This window comes from Colossoma macropomum, unplaced genomic scaffold (genome assembly GCF_904425465.1).
Source record: "Colossoma macropomum unplaced genomic scaffold, Colossoma_macropomum, whole genome shotgun sequence".
NCBI lineage: Eukaryota > Metazoa > Chordata > Actinopteri > Characiformes > Serrasalmidae > Colossoma > Colossoma macropomum.
In genome coordinates, this window is record NW_023494790.1 from 20,647,086 (window position 1) to 20,666,902 (window position 19,817).

Consider the following 19,817-nt stretch of genomic DNA (forward strand, 5'->3'; position numbering starts at 1 on the left):
GCTGACATGTTCGAGTGAAATTCGAGTGAACAGTGAACTTATTACTGTTGCTTTGTAGGACTTTCGTCCAAGAACGTGTTGGTATACGCATATAATTGCAGTTCCTGTTTGTCATCATGTTGTTGAGTGTATGTGATTTGAGGATTTTAGCTGGAGTATTTTAAGTTGTGAGAAGTAAGTCTGTCCAGTTTAATATTTGCCCAGTTTAAACGCAGACGAGAACCTTTTAAGCTGCGATCTGTTAATGTCTAAAGTAGTAGAGGATTGGAACAGATCCAGGCATATTTCAGTGGATCAGATATTGACCATATTCAGTTTTATATTAAGATCTAATTCAGGTTCTTTATTTTTTTGCATTATTCACGTTGCTGTGGTTGATAAGATGTAAGCAGATGTGGTCCAATAAGCGTGGCAGCGAGGCGCGATCTGAATGTCTGCAGTGTGGAACTGTTTTAAAAGGGAATATGAAAACTTCCTATGGGCGGTGGCAGTGTTTTGGCTATGTTTGAATTGACCAGTTTTCATCAAAGCACAAGCACTTAATGTGATCACATGGTGGCTGTTATACTTGGAGTCCATTTTCTGGCTCTTGTCACCATGTACAAAATACACTCCTGCGTATTTTTTCACTTACAAGTCACGAATGGTTCAAACTAAAGGATCAAACTGGTGTTAGCAGTAACACCGTATTCACAGTTAATAGAAAACAGCTGACTACTCTGTACATGTTGGAGTAATTTCAAACCATAGCATAATCTACGCGTCAAGAAGTTATTTCATAGAAGAACTCAACAGAAGTTTAGTTTAGTGTGGGCTGAAGCTTTTAAAAGGGATTAGCAAAGTCACTTGGTGGGGCAACATGACTATTTTATCATGATGAATTTTGTCAGTATGCTCTCTGAGCATGTCATGCATATTTTCAGTACTAAAAAAACACTGACCCACTGCGTATTTTATTACAAGGAGAGCATAATTGGTCTTGCTTAGATGAATTTACTGTCGCAGAGTACATGAAAAATTGACCAAAAAAAATTATGTTCTCTCATGAAAATTTCTAGTTCACAGTATTGTGTATTTTTACCAAATAGCTCACCCTACTGTGAAGTATCTGTTAGAGAAAAGAGACACGCATTCAAAATGAAGTGATTCCACCACAGCATTGGCTGGTGGCCTAGCATGTGTTGCCTAAATTTTGTGGGTGTTTATCTCACAAAAATGCAAATATGTGATTAGATTCAGTGTTGGTGAATGTTCAAGAGTACAGTGCTCTGGTCTGGTTGGAGCAAAAAAATCTTGATCAGGTCGTCCTTAACATAGAGGCTTGTGGTGTTTTTGTCATTGGAACAGATCTCATTCATATGATAGCAGCCTTCCACCAGTACTTATATTCCCCCATACATGCATGCTCCTTTCACTTTGTCATTATCCTCAGCAAACACTAGTATGAGAGTGTTGTGGTAAATGTAAGCAAACGTACATCTTTACAGTTAGTGTTCTTATATATGATCATTTTCATTGGCGGTGGTAGTGATGTAGAAAACTGGAAAATTTCAGTGTTTCCGTAGGATATGCTCCTAAATGAAGATAGTGTTGTAGTGTTTTTTCACTGGGCTGTGCAATACATCAGGATTATAAGTCAGTGATCACCCCTTTTTCACTGGGAAGTGTAGTACTTGTGTTGAGTTGTCCTTCTTGCTGGGCTACCAAGCGTATCAAGCCCAAACGTATGGGTGGTGCTAGTAATGGAGGATCATTTTGCAGAATTGTCAATCTCTTGTATTGTTTCTACTGTTTAACATGAGACTCGTGAGAAATCATGTTGAAAGCATAATCTAAAGAACTCTGCGAAGCTTTACAGTGCTGTTGTGCAGTGGGAAACACACAGGTACTGGAGCAGGGAACGGATAGTTCTGTGCTCAGGTTTGTAACTGTACCGTACTGTCTGGTGGAAAATTTCAGGTAGTGTAGTTTCTGATTGCAGTCTCTTCGAGGCATGCTGTTGGTGTGTACATGGATTGTGTACATTTTGTTTCCATGGAAAACTAAATTTAAATCATAAACATAAAAACATACTGAAGTAGTTGCACAGCGTTGTTTACCTGCTTTCGATGATAGTACCAGTGTCATATTGAGGCTAATAGCATTGACCATTATAGTGATTTAGATTCTCCTAGTCTGCATTTTTAAAGAACAATACATATTAACTTTTCAGTGGTTGGCTGTTGTGGGCTGTTTTTCCATAGTCTGATTACTAAAGAAGTAAAGAATATTTTGAAGAGTATTTTCAATTGCTTAAGCTTTTTAAGGGTTTCTGTAAGCCTGTCATGGTCGTAATTTTTAGCTGGAACTCAATTGCCATATAAGAAATAGCAACTAAGTTTTTTTTGGTTTGTTTTTTTTTTTTCTGTTGCATGCAGCTGTTAAAGTAGATACCTGAATTGGCCGTATAGGCTAAAGAACTTCATTTCTTCCTAGCTCTTGATTGAATCTGCTTCCCAAATGATGACTCCCTGTCATCATGTTATTCCCTGCCCTGTAAAAGTGCTAGCCACGCTTCAGAACTTGTCGTTTTTATAAGATCCAAGACGTGTTTATTTCCTTTTATTTGTGTTTGCCTCAAGCTAACAGATATTTGTTGCTACGAAAACATTGATGCACAAACAACTGTGGATAATTGTGATTAGCTTAAATAATAGTGATCACCTCAAATCATTGTTAGCAGGTGATTATGTAGTAATTGTGGCAGAACTAAATTCCATGGTTTCCACAATTTGGTAGAATCCCAGGATAACATTACAGTGCTGTTTACTCCTATTGATATATCTCCCATCCCTACCTCTAAATAAGTGTAATTCTTAATCTCTGTTTTGTATAGGAACACCATCTCCAGCGGGCCATTTCAGCACAGCAGGTATATGGGGAGAAGAGGGACAACATGGTGATCCCTGTGCCCGAAGCAGAGAGCAACGTCGCCTACTACGACTCCCTCTACCCAGGGGACTTCAGGATGCCAAAGCAGCTCATTCACATACAGCGTGAGTCTGCCTCGCTAGTGTGTCTGTGTGCCTCGTGCTTGCATGAATGTTAATTAAGGGAAAGGATGGTTATTAGTGAGTGCAGCCAGAGCAGGACTGCTCATGAATGTGGGTCTTAGGAGCAGTTTGACTGTTGAGGTGTATGGAGGATGGTGCGTCTGTTCATACATTGTTGATGCTCATTAGGTGTTGACTTGATGGCATACGCATCTTGCTTTTGTGTCTCTTTAAGTGTTCTTGTGAAAGTTTAATGCAGTTGTTGTAATCTTATGTATTTACTTGTATTTACTGTCTTTGAAGGAGGCTGCTTTTAGAGCATAGTGTTCTGAGACTCCTTAGCCTGCCACTTCTAATTTTTTGCTTTTCAATTTCCACCAAATCCTTTTGTAACCATATACACTAAGCTGTATTAAACCATGCTGAGGGTGGTGTTGTGCACCATGATCAGCTTTTTTAAGGAATAGTTTTGTATTTTCCTTGTATTTGATGCTTGAATTCAAGAACATGTAGTTTTTGAGATGTGTATCTTGGTCATGGTCCATATGGAGAAGTGCTGCAGCAATTTTATCTGATAAATCTAGATAGAAACCTTTCAGAAAATGGTTGTAAAAAGGGAAATAGGTTCATAATCTATTATTCTTGTGCAATAACCTGTATTGAGAATTCAGCAGTTGTGCTCTTCTCTGCCTTATGAGTGTTTAGTCAATAGTAGAACAGAGTTTATTCCAAACCTGGGATGTAGTCTTAAAGCACAGTCATGGTAGTTCACTGATTAACTGTCATGGTTTTGTTTGTAGGGCTAACCAGCAATGATGAGCTCGGTAACATCCTAAACACTTGAGCATAAGCCATTAGATTGGAAACGAAGATTTGCTTCAGAGGCCAACACTCCAGATTCAGATGCTCTGTGGAGTAGGAAGCTAGTAATCGCATTTGTACACACAAGGTGACAAAGCTACTAGGACTAGCTCTTTGGCTAATTGGTGCTACACGCTGCGAGCACCTGCACTACTCACTTTCTTTTCTTCAACTCGGTGTTTGCATGCTTTCATTCACGCAGCTTGTTTTGCCATTTCAGTAGTTTGGGGGGCATGTAAAGTCATTTTCAAAAATGTTAAATAAACCAATGTACATTTTTATACAACCATCTTGTGCCTCCTGGCTTAGAGCCTCGGGGTTAACATCGTAAGCTTATTGGAACTGCTCAATATGACCACTTATGGATTTAGGACCCATGAAACTAATGGTGAAAAAGAAATGTATTTAGAATTTGAAAATATTGGAATATTTGAGGGAGTTTGGGTGTAACAGACTCGGGGAAATTCGGACTTCATTTCTGAGCTTAATTTCTGCCATTTTCCCTCTCTCTCTCTGGGCATGTTTTACAAAGTGAAGTTGATTTTTTTCGAAAAGGCTTAAAATTGTGGTCAGTTTTTTGAAACATTAAGTTCATGGGAAGGCTTTATAAGAGTTGTGCATTTAGGGTTACTTCCCCACAAAAACGAAGCTTTGTATGATAAATATAAAAGTATGTAAGTCCTTTAGGGCTGCTCAATTATGGCAAAAATCATTGGACTGTTTTGGTTAATATTGAGGTCACGATCATTTAATATGGTTACTCATTGACTTTGGAAACATCATGCATTTATTGAGCTTTAAAAAAAAAAAACTTGTCTAACAGTGAATATTCTTGAACTTTAACTCAACAGAGAATCATTAAAGTAAAAAAAGGAATCATAATGTGAAGTGTAAAATTTATTTTTACATTATTTATTATGTATTATCTTAAATGTGATCAACTGCATTGTAGTGCACTTTCAGAACCTACAGAAAACTACTAACAATATATACAAAAAATAAATAACTGGTAATGAATCAGACCAAAAACATTTGAGTTTGGGCTTCTAGAGAGGGATGAAAGCGCACCGCTGTAAAGGAAAGGGGTGCGATGGATTTATTAACGACAAAACGAGAGCGTCATTTTATAACAATTATTTTTTCATAAATTCGATTAATCGCCAAGCCCTAGTATCCTTACAAGCCTACAGTTTTGTGAATTAAGAACAAAAAACGTTTTAATTTTACTTTTTTTTTTAATTTATTATTATTTTTTATTTTTTTTTTTATTATGCTGAGATGAGTTACTGAGAAATGCATGTCCAGCACCTTACGCTATTTAAGACATGGAAACTGTTCGGCTGACTACTTTTCTGTAATACATTTTATTTTAAGTGTTTTCTCTTGGTCTGCAGGTAAACAGTGCTGATAACTGCACAGTTTTAGATTTGAGTGCATGTACAAGAAATCTTTCAGATAGGGTTAATATGAGTTCAGCTCTTTGTCTGGTTTGTGTGTCTATGTATGAGTGAAAGTGTGTGTCTTGCAGCCTTTGGGGTGTGTGTGTGTGTGTGTGTGGGTGTGTGTGTGTGTGTGATAGCACCTGGAAGTGTCCTGCTGTCAAAGAGCGTCTGAGCACGCTCCCACATGCAGACATCAATGAGAGAGGGGGGTAGGGGTGGGGCGAGTGACTAAGAGAGGGAATATTAAAACAGTCCTACTCAGTGTTACTGCAAGTCTCTCTGAAGCATTTGCTCCTTTGAAATGCATTCACACTGTCTTGCCATATTTAAGCACAAATGGAAACATACAGATCACTAGAGTTTTGTGTGAGAGGTAGTGCTGGCCCATTTGTAGCAGTCTTGGTACATCTGATGTTATGTTGACATTGTTTTCATTTCTTTATGGATTTATAAGTTTGAATATTTTTTATTTCAAATGAGTTGTAGTTGAAATTGTAGATGTTTCTACTCATGGTGATGGTTAACTTTTGTTAAATGAGTCCTTTTGGTTGACTAAAACCAGTGTGAAGTGTTTTGCCAAGTATGCCTAACAAATAGGAACTTTATTATTAAAAAGTCTTCTGTTATTTTACTTTAAAATAATTGTAGTCCAACCCATCTGTGCATTCCCAGTGGTCTGTGAACTTGGTTGTTCTCCACCTGGCAGCTCCAACAGTTCTTGTGCTTCACTTGCTCAATCCAGACATTCTGTGGGTGCATTTGTTTGCGTCTGCAGTAATAGCTGGGGTTTGGTTTATACCAGAAGGCTAGAAAATGGGGAGGTGAAATGTGAATGGCATGTTTGAGCAAGAAATCAAGGAATGGGTTTTTAAATTGCCAGAGACGTTGCCAAACGTGGAGAGAAGTTAGATGAAATAACTGAAGTGCACCTCTTCTGTGTGTGTGTGTGTGTGTGTGTGTTGGTGTCCATGTATAACTTCTGCTATAAATCTTCCACAGCTTTCAGTCTGGACACAGAGCAGCCAGATTATGACCTGGACTCTGAAGACGAGGCGTTTGTGAACAGGCTGAAGAAGAAGATGGAGGTTGGGGCGCTGCAGTTTGAGCTGATGATCGACCGGCTGGAGAAAGGCAGCGGCCAGCAGGTATCAACATTAATAACCTTTAACAATGAGAAATACTGACCCGAGAGACTTCACTCTATGAAGCCTGAAATTAAAAGGTAATTGGAGGTTATTATTAAGACTGTCAGGCTCTCAGTCCGTTGTGCGTTCGATTGAGCTTTTGGTTCTTATGAATGTATGGGCTTGGCTGTTAGCTGTAGTTTTAGGTTCAATTTAACCAAGGTTAAGTCTGCATTAAAGGCCTATACAGAAGTGAATAAATGATTTGTCACAAGTCGATATGCAGGGTTTTTGTACTTCAGTGTTTGTGCAGTGACGGCTAAAGAATCTTCTGTAGTTTCCACACAGCTTCTCTAGACAGTCATTTCTCGTATTTGCACTTAAAAATAAGTCCCTGATTTGCTGGATCTTGATGTGATTTAGCAAATGGAAGTGCCCGGTTCTAGGAATGTGTTTTATGTGTTTGTGATACGACTGAAGGTTGTAATGCCATTTAATTCGGCTCTGCTTTAAAAGTGCTGTGTAAATAAAAATGCTTACTTTCTTAATCTCCAGCTTGTGACTCTCCAAGAAGCAAAGCTCTTACTGAAGGAAGATGATGAGCTGATCAGGGAGGTGTTTGAGTACTGGAGCAGGAAGAGGAAGTCATGTAAAGGCGGATCCCTCACTCCAGTGGTCAAACAGGAGAAGCGTGACGGCTCCAGCACCGGTGACCCCTATGTGGCCTTCAGGCGCAGGACGGAGAAAATGCAAACCAGGAAGGTAAGTGACTGAAGATATAAGGTCACCGATGCCCTAAAGAAATTACTCTTAGAGGCTGTTTGCACCTTGCATTCATGTGTATCATCACTGGATTGTCACTGGATATACTTTAGCCAGATCTCCTGTACACTTTTTCATAAATTGTGTCCCAATTGTGACCCGAAGGAGATCCGGTTTTAATTTACAGCACATCAATACATGCATAGTTTGTTTTACTTCTTCTTGTCACTTTATCGGGGTCATGTTTTTTTACCCTAGACAGTTCGATGATAAAAATAAGGGTTCTTTAGGCTACAGCTTTTTGTGTATTTTGATATATCTAATTGCTGTCATTGAAAATGTATTTTTTTTTGGTATGTACTAGTACTAATCTAGCCTTCTGGATTCATGATGTTTTGTATTCAAGGTCAGTTAGGCGAGACTCAGCCAATGCCAAGTGCCATTTCAATTTGGTACAGTAAACGAAAAGACCCTGGATTAACTTCTTTTCAGTTTAATACTGGTCTTACACACAAATACGACTGGCATTGTAAACGATTAAAAGCCTTGAAATGCTGTTAGAACAAAGCCTTTCAAGTTCTCAGTCTAAAGAGCAGTTTAAATAGATTGCTTTTTTTTTTTTCCTCACAACAGAATCGCAAGAATGACGAAGCATCATATGAGAAGATGCTGAAACTGAGGAGAGATCTGAGCAGGGCCATCACAATTCTGGAGATGATAAAGAAGCGCGAGAAGAGCAAGAGAGAATTGCTGCATCTGACACTGGAGATAGTGGAAAAGAGGTACAGACCTGAAGCTAGTACTCTGTCTGGATTTACCACACAGTTTAGACACCTATGTCAGTTTATTCAGTGTAATTCAGTGTTTATTCCCCCAGTTCCTGAGTAGTTAGTTGTTTTAGCGGGATGTCAGGAATTCAGTGTATGGCCCTATTTTCAGTGAACTGGCCAGCTGATGCAGTCACGACTTGCGTTGACCTTGCATTTTCAGGACCAGTAACCTTAACTGTTAATTGCTGCTGTGTTATTCCATTTGGGTGTGAAAATGAGTGAGCGAGTGTAATGGGGAGGGGAGTCCATGTATTTTTAATCGGCCAAGCTTCCACCACATTGGCTAATTAGTAGTCATGTTTTTTCCAGTGAAATAACAAAGTTCACCTTTCTTACGTATCAGTGTTGCATGCTACACCTACAAGATGGAAGTATAAGGGCTTGTCTTGTTAGTGTGTGTGTGTGTGTGTGGCTTTTATGGATTTTAATTTTGCTGAATGATGTTTATCCCATGAAGCTTTTTTTGTGTAATGTAGAAGAGGGATATTCTCTATCAAGACCAATGTGGTGTGTTGTCATTTCGGCTCCATAGTTTTTGGCTTTGCTATGCAAGCATTTTAGGCTATACCCATTACATTAGAACTGAAAATGAAGTATCTTAGGTCAGCATGTAAACATGACCAATGTCAGTGTATAGGTTTAAGATTTTTTGCTTAGATCCAGTCTTTCTAACTTGATGGTTCACATTCCTGTTGGTATGAGACTCATCTCTCGTTAATATGAATGAACCTGTAATTAATGTGAACAACCCACATGAGCACATCCTAATCAGTAACGTCACGAGTGAACAACGTGTGTCATGATCAGCGAACAAACTAACCAGCAGAACAAGGCTCTCCTGTGAAGATAATTAGCTCTGAACAGCTCTCAGCTGTTCATTATTAGAACGAGATGAAGGCGGAAAAAGGCCAGATATGGCGACTTTTGCACCATTTACGGGCACTTGCTTCAGGTTCCACATTAACACTGAATGATGACGCACATGCGGTGGGGGAAAACACCCAAGAATTTGTCTCTGAGCGGTGCTTAGGTCACATGGACACGAATAGGATTTGTATCTATTCTAGGGCCACATGTGGAAGTGGCCCAGGTCAGATTCGAAAAGATCAGATGTGTTTGTCCACACAGCTTTGAAAACATCAGATCTGTGTCACATTAAGGCAAAAAATTGGAGTTGTGCCACTTCAGTCTGGTAATTTGAGTCCTCTGGTTTCTTCTCAGGAATGGCCTGCCTGACTTTGGCACTGATATCATGACAGAGGCACTGGCCATGGCCAAGCCCATTTACAAGATTCCCATCATTCCCCTGCCCAGCAGCAGCCAGTACCGCCACACGGACCACGTTGAGCTCAAGGACTATAAGATTAAGGTGAGTGTTTGTACCTTTATGATTAAAACCTACCTGGACACACGTTACCCTGTGCCTGTTTTTGTCAGTGACTACTCCTTTTTTGTTTTTGTTTGATTGTTTTTAATAAAGTGAATGTCATTGAAACATTTTTTGGAACTTCAAACTGAGCATCAAATATAGATACCTTTCATCAGTGTGAGAGAAGAATGATGAAGGGTGATTAAAAATGCTTTTCTGAGTGGTCTCATTCCTACTGCTGTCTTTTGTTCCCCTCCTTTAGCCGGAGAAAACAGAGGTGGTCCGCACAAAGAGGAAATATGAAAAAAAGCCGAAGGTCCAGCCGTTCTCCACTCCTCAGCAGTCTGGTCCCTCCCTCATCAATCCCAAAGACCTCAACCAGTATGACTTTCCCAGCTCTGATGAGGATCCTTTCTCACAGGTATGTGTATTTGCACACACCTAGGGTACTGGTGAAACCTTAGGTTAATGCTCATGCTTGGTTTAGTAAGAACAAAGAATCCACAATTTGGTCACTGACACAAGTGTGTATCAGTGTTTTCTTCATGAAGTTTATTTTAGACTTTGATGTTGCTGTTACATATAAACACTAGAAATATGACTTGCCACTACTTTTAATTAGTTTGAATTGGCTCCTAACATTGTTTTTGACTACTGATGGTGTCCATACAGATGCATTCTGGGTCATCAGAGGCTGAAGAAGAGAATGACCCTGATGGACCATTTGCCTTCAGGAGGAAAGCAGGCTGTGTTTATCACTCTGTACGTTTCTCTTCTCCTTCTATCGAGTCATCTGACTCCCACTCTCTACTCTCCACAAATCCTTTCATTTTTTTATTTCATGTTCCTTGATTGTTAGTACACATCAATTACCTGTGTCAGTATTTTTACATACAGTATATACAAATTAAAAAGTTTCCACTTTTGGTTTCTGACGTCAAACACTTGGCTCTTTCTTTAAAACACTCTCTTATTCTAACACTTAGACTCTCATGATATTTCTCTGTTGTCTTCACTGGTCATTCATTTATTCTTCTTTGTTTAACTTTAGGCTCGTTTGGATCAGAGGGGTAGCTGGCCATGGTGTAGCGAGGCTGAGGGTGGTTCATGTAATCCACAGTTCCGTTACTCTCTCACCAGCCTTTCATTGCCACGCCGCTGCCTGGGGTTGTCACGGCGACGGGTGGGACGAGGAGGCAGGTGAGTGTTGCAGACAGCAGCATATTGTAGCCTTACAGGAATGGTACACTGCAGAGTCGTTAACATTTCTCTGTTCCCATTACCCCAAACATAGTCAAGACGTCTTTGGTATTTGCTTTAATTCAGCATTGAAACTATGAGGCTAATGTAGCTAACAAGCACTAGTTTAGTGGTGCATATATGCATGTACCCACCTCTGATAAGTGATATACAATAAATACAGACAAACATGGCCAGAGATATGTTTGTGTGTTTTGTGTTTAACTGTGATTTGACCACGACCACAGAGAGCAAAGAATTCGCCCAGTCACGAGTTTTGAGTGTGCGTTTTCTGCTGGTCTTTTTTCCTGCTGCCATGCTCAACAATAAACACTAATGCAATCCTAGCAGCTATGTAATGTTATGGCAGCAGTGTAGGAATGAAATTAACATGTCAAAGCTTATTTGAGTTTATGATGGTAACGGTAACACCACAAGCTATGTTCCAGTCCAACAAATCATGTTTTGAGGTCCCTCATGGTTTTATTCTCATCTCTCTTCAATTTTTAACTTTCACATTTGATTTATGTGAATACATTGGTTTTTGATTATAGTCTCTTACAGCGTTTTATGCTGACATCCTTTTTTTCGCACAAGACTTGGAGTATATGGGGGGAAATGGAAATTACTATTACTTTTATGTTAGTTTTGTAGCTCCTTGTAGTCCTTTTTTTGTGAACCATGCCTTCAACAGTTATACTAGTTTCTACACATGTTCCTACTTGTCTCTAGACGTCTAATGTTGGTGTTCCTTTGATGTTATGCAGAGTTCTCCTGGACCGTGCTCACTCGAATCTAGACAGCATTTTCCACAGTCTGGATTCCACTGCAGAAGAGTTGTCCCCTGCTGCTTCTCCACTTCGCCCAGAAAGCACCTCTTACAGTACCTCCACCATAGCCACTTCGTCACCAGCTTCTCCTCCCTGCTCCTCCTCTTCTTCCCTGCATCTGAGGCAGATTCTCCGCAACATTAAGGCCTGCCGCTGGAGACACTTTAAACCACGGACACTAACCGGCAGGAGTTTCTGCCAGGCTGTCACCGTTGCGGCAGGTACAGGCACTAATGCAGCAATGGGAGGATCTGCTACAGTAACGCCTGCAGCTGGTGAGTGAGCAAGTGTGCAAGCACAAACACGTACACAATAGGCATTCACATTTATTTAAGTTGAACTTGTGGCGCTTCTCCTGTAAAGGAATATTGAGAAAATCAAACGTAAGCTGAGGAGTTTAGTCTGAGATGTGGCTGTTGAAACAGTGTGTCCTGGTATGATGTTAACTGGCTGTGGGTGGTGCTATAATTGTACATTTCCTCATTTACGGAATACTCATGGGAGAGAGAGATGGATGTGTAGGCAGAAGAAATTAATTTCTGCTAATTCTCTTGTTGGGTTGTGCTGTATCTGGAGTGGCTTGGTCTGGCAACTACTACATTTTTTTATATAATTTTTTTTTATATAGATGGGTTGTGTGTTTGAGTGGAGCAGTTGCACAGATACCAGTGTGTAATCTGAGTGTGACGGCTATAGATGAAAAATGAAAGTGGACGTGGCTTAATGGCCGCAATGAAAAACACGAGTGAATCAAAGCTGCTCTTCGTTTTTAGCGTGAAACCTCATTTAACAGGCTGCTGCGAATGGACAGGAAAGCACTACTTTAGCAGGTGAAGAGGTCTTTGTGTACTTATGAAACAGTTATGCTCTCTTTCCAAAGATGTCCTTTGTTGGTTACATGCTCCATCGGTAGGGCTGAAAGATTGATCCATTTTATATTGAAATTTAAAGGAGTGCAGTTTTTAATTAAAGATTACATTATCTATAAAGTTGTTTTAAGTGGGAGAATTTAACCTAATAATACACAGCTAAAGACCTGCATGGACTAAATTACCAAAAATAGTTGCACCTAAATTTAGGCTGTGGGTGGTGCACAGCGGCAATATTAGTCAGAAAAATCACGGTTAGATATTTTTCATGCATGGTTCAGCCCTATCAGCACTGCTTTCTTACCTTACCCCTCATTCACAATTGTGCTCATTTTACTCAGTTGAGTTCCTACAGCGTTTAAGAAGTGAAGTTGTTGTCCAGATTCTGGCAGCATTTCCAAACACTCTGTCTGAATGTCGCTCATGTAGAGCAAGTGTATTCTTTCATTAAGGTCTTTCATTAGGTTAGACAAGCTTTGTAGAATTTTGGCAGAAGTCACATTCAACATAAGGGTTTATCTTGTCTACTGGTTGAAATTCTTAAGGTGTGTGTTTTGTCGTAACATTTTATACCAGTATGCCACAATGAAACATGCCGTCCAAAATACTCAAAGGTTGCTTTGCTCAGCATGACCATCTTGGACATGTGAGACAGATTACTTGAGAAATTTAGACGTGCCATTTTTACTATTTTACATAATGATGTTTTAAATTCATGTCTGCTGTTGAACATAGTTCTTATTAAATGAATTAAAAAGCCACTGGTTAGATAATTATCGTGGCTAAAAAATTGTTAGTACATGCCTAGTTTGTTCCTTGTCAGTTTATCTGTAGTAATCACATGCAGATGCTGTAGCCTAGTCTGTTGAAAAGGTCCTCTGGTACTACTGTTAGTGATTTTGCCAGCATCAGCGCGATTTTGCTTACTTAAGACTCTGTGTCCTTCGGTGATCAACAAATTGACTGGCAAGAAGTTTTTGTTTTTATAAAGAGATCCCTCGTTGACACTTGCTGCCATTTAAAAGCTGTATTTGAATGAGAGGGCTACAGTGACTATCATGGCAGCGGTGTGTAAACAGCTGAACTTCAGAGTTAAACTATGGTGTTTGAGTCAGACTAAGGCGTTAAAAGTGAGTACATACATACATACATGCATGCATGCTATACCGTGATGTGCAATGAAAATGTCAGAAATGTTGATACCATGACGTATGTTTTTGGCCCACTTCTAAGCTGGACTGTGTTGTAGGGCACTGAAACTAGGCAGGTTTAAAACAGCATGCTAACAGTAACTTGATTACATGACAAAAAATACAATAAAATAAACACTACATAATCAGGCTTAGGTGGGAGGCTGAAGGCTAGCATGTGCTTCCTCCGAAATGTTTGAAGTCAACCACTGCTTCTTTTTGAGTTCCCCCTTTTGAAACCTGATTGGGCAGCTCTGCACGTTTGGAGGAGAATGCTAACTGCCAGTTCTGTTAGATCAGGAACGTGTGTTGAATAGAATCACACTGAGTGATCAGAAGAAAGGGTGGATGCCCAGATAGCAAGGCCGGCCTTCTCTTTGGTCTCCCAGACCAAGCTCATAATGTCTTGTCAATGGGGGCCAGTACTGTGTTTTGACAAACTGAGTGCACTAACATTTCTCATTTAATGTAATGGAATTTTTGCCTACATGCTGTAAAGCTTGTCCAACCTCACAGCATTTGCAATGACTCTATTGGTGTCAAACCCATTGGTGTACTAATAATGAATTGTATTCGGGAATATGATGAAGGTGAAGTAAAGGATGCAAGAGTGTGCAAGTATTTTACATGGGACTTCAGACTCTCTTGGTTTTTGATACTCTCCTAGAGTAGTTTCTTGACACCTGCAGCTATTGAGCATTTTGTGCACTAATTAAAATGAGACTGCAGGCATTTCAGAGACATGCAGTAATTTTTGTATAGCATTCTTCAGCCCTATTTGAGTGGGATTAGTTTTACCAGAGGAGGTCTGGTAACGTAGTAAGTGTATGAATTGACTGGCCGATTTGTACGGGATAAAGGATCTCTGTAATTTCCCCAAATTACCCCCAGATAGCCTGGATCAAAAACATCCGTGCGCTGTTACCTCAGCATTATGCGACAGGCACCACACTTCCAAACAATAACATGTGCAGCTAACTGGCATATAGACTAGCATTAGGCTAACAAAGTGGGTTTATTCAACTTAGCAAATGGCACCCAACTTTATAGATATTTAATTTTCCTTCTCCTTGTAATTCAGCCTTTACCAAAATGTGGATTTCAGTAGCCTGAAAACTTGAGGATTGAGTCAAATTGGGTTCCATTTTAGCTGATAGTCTTGTCTTCAGGTCACAAAAAAAAAGAATAAAGGGGTCTCTGTTTTCTGCAAAGCTTCTTATTCGCTTCTTGTTTGAATTGTTTTGTTTTAAGGTGGAAAATTAGAACAAGAAGCTGGCTGATGGGAAACCCACTTTAGCCACGTCCGTTTTTTTGACCTGGTTTTGTTACATTACTGATGTCAATTCGAGCAGGACTATTACTACTAAGGAGCTCCAGCCTTCTAAAAACTACAGACATGGTAGATTCATACTGGATTAAAATCACAGACCTCGACAGTGATCGCTCAAATTACGGCACATCCCCGAATAACTCTAATCCTGCTCGAATACGGCTTTGTCTGTAATATGTTTGTGCCACATACTGATGAACGGTGCTTGTTTGTTTCAGTGTTCACGGCGGAACAGTACCAGGAGCATCAGGAACAGCTGGTTCTCATGCAGAAGCAACAGCTGGAGCAGATCCAACAGCAGGCCAGTGATGCCTCCAGCAGTACACAGGTGTGTGAGGAAAAGAAAGGCAGTCTCCTGTTTAGTTATGTTTTGTGTGCGTGTTCATGGTTGACCTTTTTTTTTCCCCCACCATTTCTAGCCTCTAGTGTCTAAGACGTTGGATTCAGCCAGCGCTCAGTTTGCTGCCTCTGCTCTTGTCACACCTGACCAGCTGTTGACTCTGAAAGTCAAAGAGGATGGTGTTACGGGAAGTGGAGTGAACGGCATCCTCCAGGCCTCAGGTTTGTAGTCTTACCAGACATTTTGGGAAAGATGGTCTGTTAAATGAAAAGTGATCTCTGATGCCTGCTTTTGTTTGCTGCTTGTTTTTAGTCTTATTTGTTCTTGTTCTATGTTACTGTCTTCCAGGAGTTTACAAGGGCTTACAACTCTCTGCTACACCATCAGCTTCGATCCTCCCAAGCTCATCTCCAGTGATGACCTCTCCCTCACCTAGCTTACCCCCTTCTAATAGTAACTCGACCACAGGCTCTGTCCACAATGCACACAACCCACTCAGTAACCATGGTAACAGTACTGCCAACGCGGCCCCTCAGGTTCTGATTGGGAACAGTCTGCGTCTGAGTGTGGCGACGCCCCAGATTGCCAGCCTCAATGCCCGCCACCTTCCCAGAAGTCTTGGCGGCGTGCCACCCGCTGCCTTAAAACTTGCAGCCGCTGCTTCGAACTGTCAGCTCCCCAAAGTCAGCACTGGGTGAGTACAGGCATCTGCTCAGTTTCTCTTACTGTTTTTGTAGTGCATTTTTATTTTAGCCAGTAGAACATCAGCAAGTCAGTAAACTGGCACAGCAGTGGGATGAGAAACGTTTTGTCCGTTTTAAGATAAGTGCTCACTGTGCCTTTACCTTTATTTACAGGGACAATCATGAACAGGAAAAGCAGTCCCTCAGTATAGCGGAAAACACAGTCGCTATGGAGGTGACGTAGTAACCGTTGTCTGGGCGACTTTTTCCCCCGCCCAGTCCAGTCTTTTGGTGCTGTGCACCAATCGCTTTTGGAAATGCAAAGGGACAGCAGGTCTCCGCAGCAACTGTCAGGCCTCGACAGCTAATCTCATCTCTTTATTATAACTTTTTCTTTCTCCCCCACCCTGTTTTTTTTAATATATATTCGTTACTGTTAATAAGAGAAAATAATTCCTATGTAAATTATGAATATGGCAAATATTCAATGTACAGTAACTGCCTATTTGTAAAACTCCCTGCTCCACCCCCCAAAACCTTGTATATATGTTACTTGAAAACAGATTTGTTCACTTGTGATGTTTTGCACTTGGGAATTACAAAAAGAAAAAAGCAAAAGGAGAATGGAGGAAGAAAAGAATGCAGAGAGAAAGTGTGAGCTGTGTAGCGGAAGAAAGGGTTTAGGAATCATTGCATTGTGCATGGTGAGGAAACCTGCTGTTTTACCTATTTATTGTGCTGTGTTTACACTTTTTTCTTTTTCCTTTCTCCATGAACACTGTACTCTCATTTGTTTCCATGTTGTAGGTGTTTGGGTAGCTAGAGTTTTTTTTTGTTTTTTTTTCCTTTGTTTTTTTTGTTTGTTTGTTTTTTGTTTTTTTGTGTCAGACCCTTCAATCTCTAGTTCCGCTGGTTCTCTTCGCAAATCAAATAGATGCTACAGAACTTCTGATTTTGTTTTCCCCAGTTATTCCTTTTTGTTTTTTTTCTTGTTTGTTTGTTTTGGTGGGAGCGGGGGAGTATGTGGTTTTTGGGTCACTCAAAGGCTTTGGGAATGGTGGGTGAAGAGGAGTGTGTGGAAATCTTCCATTTAACTAATCATCCCAAAACAAGTGACAGACAAGTCATGAAGTCTTCACTCGGGAGCATCTGTGGCTTCCATCTCAACTAAGCACTGTTTATTTTTGTTTATTTTTTGGTTTGTTTTTTGTTTTGTTGACTTAAGTAATGATTATCGCTGCTTTTGTATAATTTCAGTTCCTTTTCATACTATGAAATGTTTTGCCTCCCATTGTAGTTTTTTGTACAACAAAGACAATTATTTTTGTATCTTGTTTTGTTGGTTTTTGTTTTCAGTTCTTGTGGTGAAGCGAATTTGCGCTTCGCGTAATGGAAGACTTTGTTTTTTGGTCGTCAGTGTAACGTTCTCTGATAAGTGAATGCTGATGACTGTCCATTATTGCTGTGACCGTGTCGTAATTTCAGCTTCGAGACACGCAAGAGAGAAGGAACAGGAGTCGTCACCTGGCTCCAGTCTCAATCTCTGTCTCTTACCACGTCATCTGACAGACTCCAGACTTTTTCAAGGCCTAAAACCACAAGTTAAAAGGTGTGCCTTCCTTTGGGAATAAACTGCTTCGTCTCTTCTATGAAGAGGATGGCTCTCGGGCAAGGCTGCAGTAGTGCGGTCCTGGCTTGTCCGGAGCCCAGGTCTCCGATGCCCAGTCCACTGGCTGAACTGAACACCCTCCAGGGCTCTAGTCCAACCTGGTGGCAGACAAAGAATTAAAATATTGAAAATTTAAAAAAGATAAAATATTATTGAAAATGAGTGGGGGGAAAAAAAAAAGATGTCACCCATAGAAATCTGACAATAAAGCCCAGGTTATTAAGTGATATGAAGTGTCCTGTGATTTGTTGAGTCAAACTAAACTGTGGGTAAGTGGGTGTTTGAGAGGATGAATGGCGAATGACTTGCTTTTACATCTAATGATGTCTCATAATATGTAGAAAAATACTTTTTCAGATGCACACTATCAAATATGTGGAAATATGGTTGTTCACAAGGTAACTGCTGAATGGCAGTTCATATTCCCACTTCTATTAAGCAATATTTGTATTTTACCTTTTCATTCTTTAAACCGTGAGGGCTTTGTAGCTTTACAACATGATCTGGAGCTGATTAACTTTTAAATCAGTTAATTCCAGAAGTGTCAAAATCTGTCCAGACTGCAGAGATCCAGTTTGAAGTGAGCATTTCATTCATTCATTCATTCATTCATTTTATTTATTTAAAGCTGGCTTACCTGACTCGTAAATACTCCGTACAGAATAAATGCTGATAGTAAATTAAGCTGGGCAGGGATCCATACTGCCTCATGTCAAGAGAGCAGTGTACTAGTCACTAACTGCTGTCATAAAAGAAGCTGTCTGCAAAATAGCAGCTTCTCAGAAGCGGAGGTAAAAACTTTGTCTAATTATAAAACTCTGAGGTGTTTATGGAGCTGAGCTGTAAAATGCCTGGAAGGTAGGAATAGAAGACTAAACTTTGAATTTATGCAAAAAATAAATAAATAAATCTTGTGAAGGGTGTGGAATGAAAGTGGAAGCAGATTTCGTACAAAACAATCAAAAAGTCTGTGACACGTTTAGATCACCCATACTAAAGAGTGCTTTACTGGGGGAGATGCAGCATTTGCCACTCATTTAGATTTAAAAACTTGCAAAACCTCACCCATCCTGTAATTAAGAGAAGTGATAGCAGTAGGCTCTTCTTCTTTCCCCCTCACCTGCAGATTGTTTGGTTTAGTTCCGTGGTGAAAAAGTCATACACTAGTTTCGACGTCTTCAAAAGAAATGTTTTAATCTTGTTTCATTACAAGACTCGGATAAAGCCTGGTCCTAACTAGGCCTTAGACACTGGCCGGTCCCAGGGTGGCACTGTAGTGTGTGTTCACACAGATGAGCCTTGATAACCTCTCTAAATAGTATTTGTCCAGTCGTACAGTAACTAGACCCAGACATCTCTGACGAGAACCAGCTACAGAGTACAGGAATGTTGTGAGTGGGGAACCTCGAAAAGCTAGTAAACTTTGACCCTTTTCCTAACCCGAGGACGCAGTAAGAGAAGTGAGAGGCCTGGATTAAACAGTGTAGTATTATTACCAATTAAATCTAAAGGGCATGTGGCTAAAATGTCCTAAAGTGTGTTAACTCACTGAATTTAGTGAGTCCGTCAGCTCACACACAACACAATCCCTGTGAGCTGTAAAGTGGGTGGACGGCAGTGGCCGCTATTAGCGAACACGGGAATTATTTAGTAATTGGTAAATATAGCGATTTTCACAGTACAAGTTGCCAGATGCTGTTCCAGAATAAAATCAGAAAACAGGAGCCCTATATACACGGGATTGTTGTGGATTTCAGTAGTCTTGTCATAAATTTGAGGATTGGTGAACTGGGTTAAATCAAGCTTCATTTAGCTGTTAGCCTTGTCTTCAGGTCGTAAAGAAAAATGGAGGTGCTGTTTTTTAGTCCTCGGTTCTGTTATTAACGTTACATTACTGAGGAGCCCAAACGATTTCAGTCCGGAATTATTAACGGTACCCAGCGGAACTGTACAGACTACATGGCAAATCCATACTGAATTAAAATTACAGCTCTCATCAGTAATCAATCAGATTACAGTACCTCAACAAGAAAAACTAATCCAGCACGAATATGGCTATAGTTGTCACCGGTCACGTTTTGCCTAGGCGATCTTTAGCTTTTATTAGTGACTGTAGAAACGAGTGAGAGAGCCACATTTCAGTTCTCCTGTTAACTTGTCCTCACCACACGGATGTGGTCAGTCCTACGTTACACAAGCGGCCACTCGGTGCAGAAGTGGCGGAGGCAGCGAGGAGCGGGTTACACG

General features: G+C 40.3%; 1 protein-coding gene across 5 annotated transcripts in view; it reads left to right on the plus strand.

Moving 5' to 3' along the window:
- Positions 1-17,797, plus strand: part of epc1a (enhancer of polycomb homolog 1 (Drosophila) a) — a 30,134-nt gene extending 12,337 nt beyond the window's left edge. For all 5 annotated transcript variants that reach the window (XM_036572475.1, XM_036572472.1, XM_036572473.1 and 2 more), the window contains 13 exons: positions 2,876-3,035; positions 6,335-6,480; positions 7,015-7,221; positions 7,855-8,003; positions 9,273-9,420; positions 9,683-9,841; positions 10,093-10,182; positions 10,472-10,620; positions 11,427-11,764; positions 15,097-15,206; positions 15,298-15,439; positions 15,567-15,912; positions 16,076-17,797. In XM_036572475.1, coding sequence (XP_036428368.1) covers positions 2,936-3,035; positions 6,335-6,480; positions 7,015-7,221; positions 7,855-8,003; positions 9,273-9,420; positions 9,683-9,841; positions 10,093-10,182; positions 10,472-10,620; positions 11,427-11,764; positions 15,097-15,206; positions 15,298-15,439; positions 15,567-15,912; positions 16,076-16,145 — 2,154 coding nt within the window. In that variant the 5' untranslated portion in view covers positions 2,876-2,935 and the 3' untranslated portion in view covers positions 16,146-17,797. The remainder of the gene's footprint in view (positions 1-2,875; positions 3,036-6,334; positions 6,481-7,014; positions 7,222-7,854; positions 8,004-9,272; positions 9,421-9,682; positions 9,842-10,092; positions 10,183-10,471; positions 10,621-11,426; positions 11,765-15,096; positions 15,207-15,297; positions 15,440-15,566; positions 15,913-16,075) is intronic.
- The last annotated feature ends 2,020 nt before the right edge of the window (positions 17,798-19,817 follow it).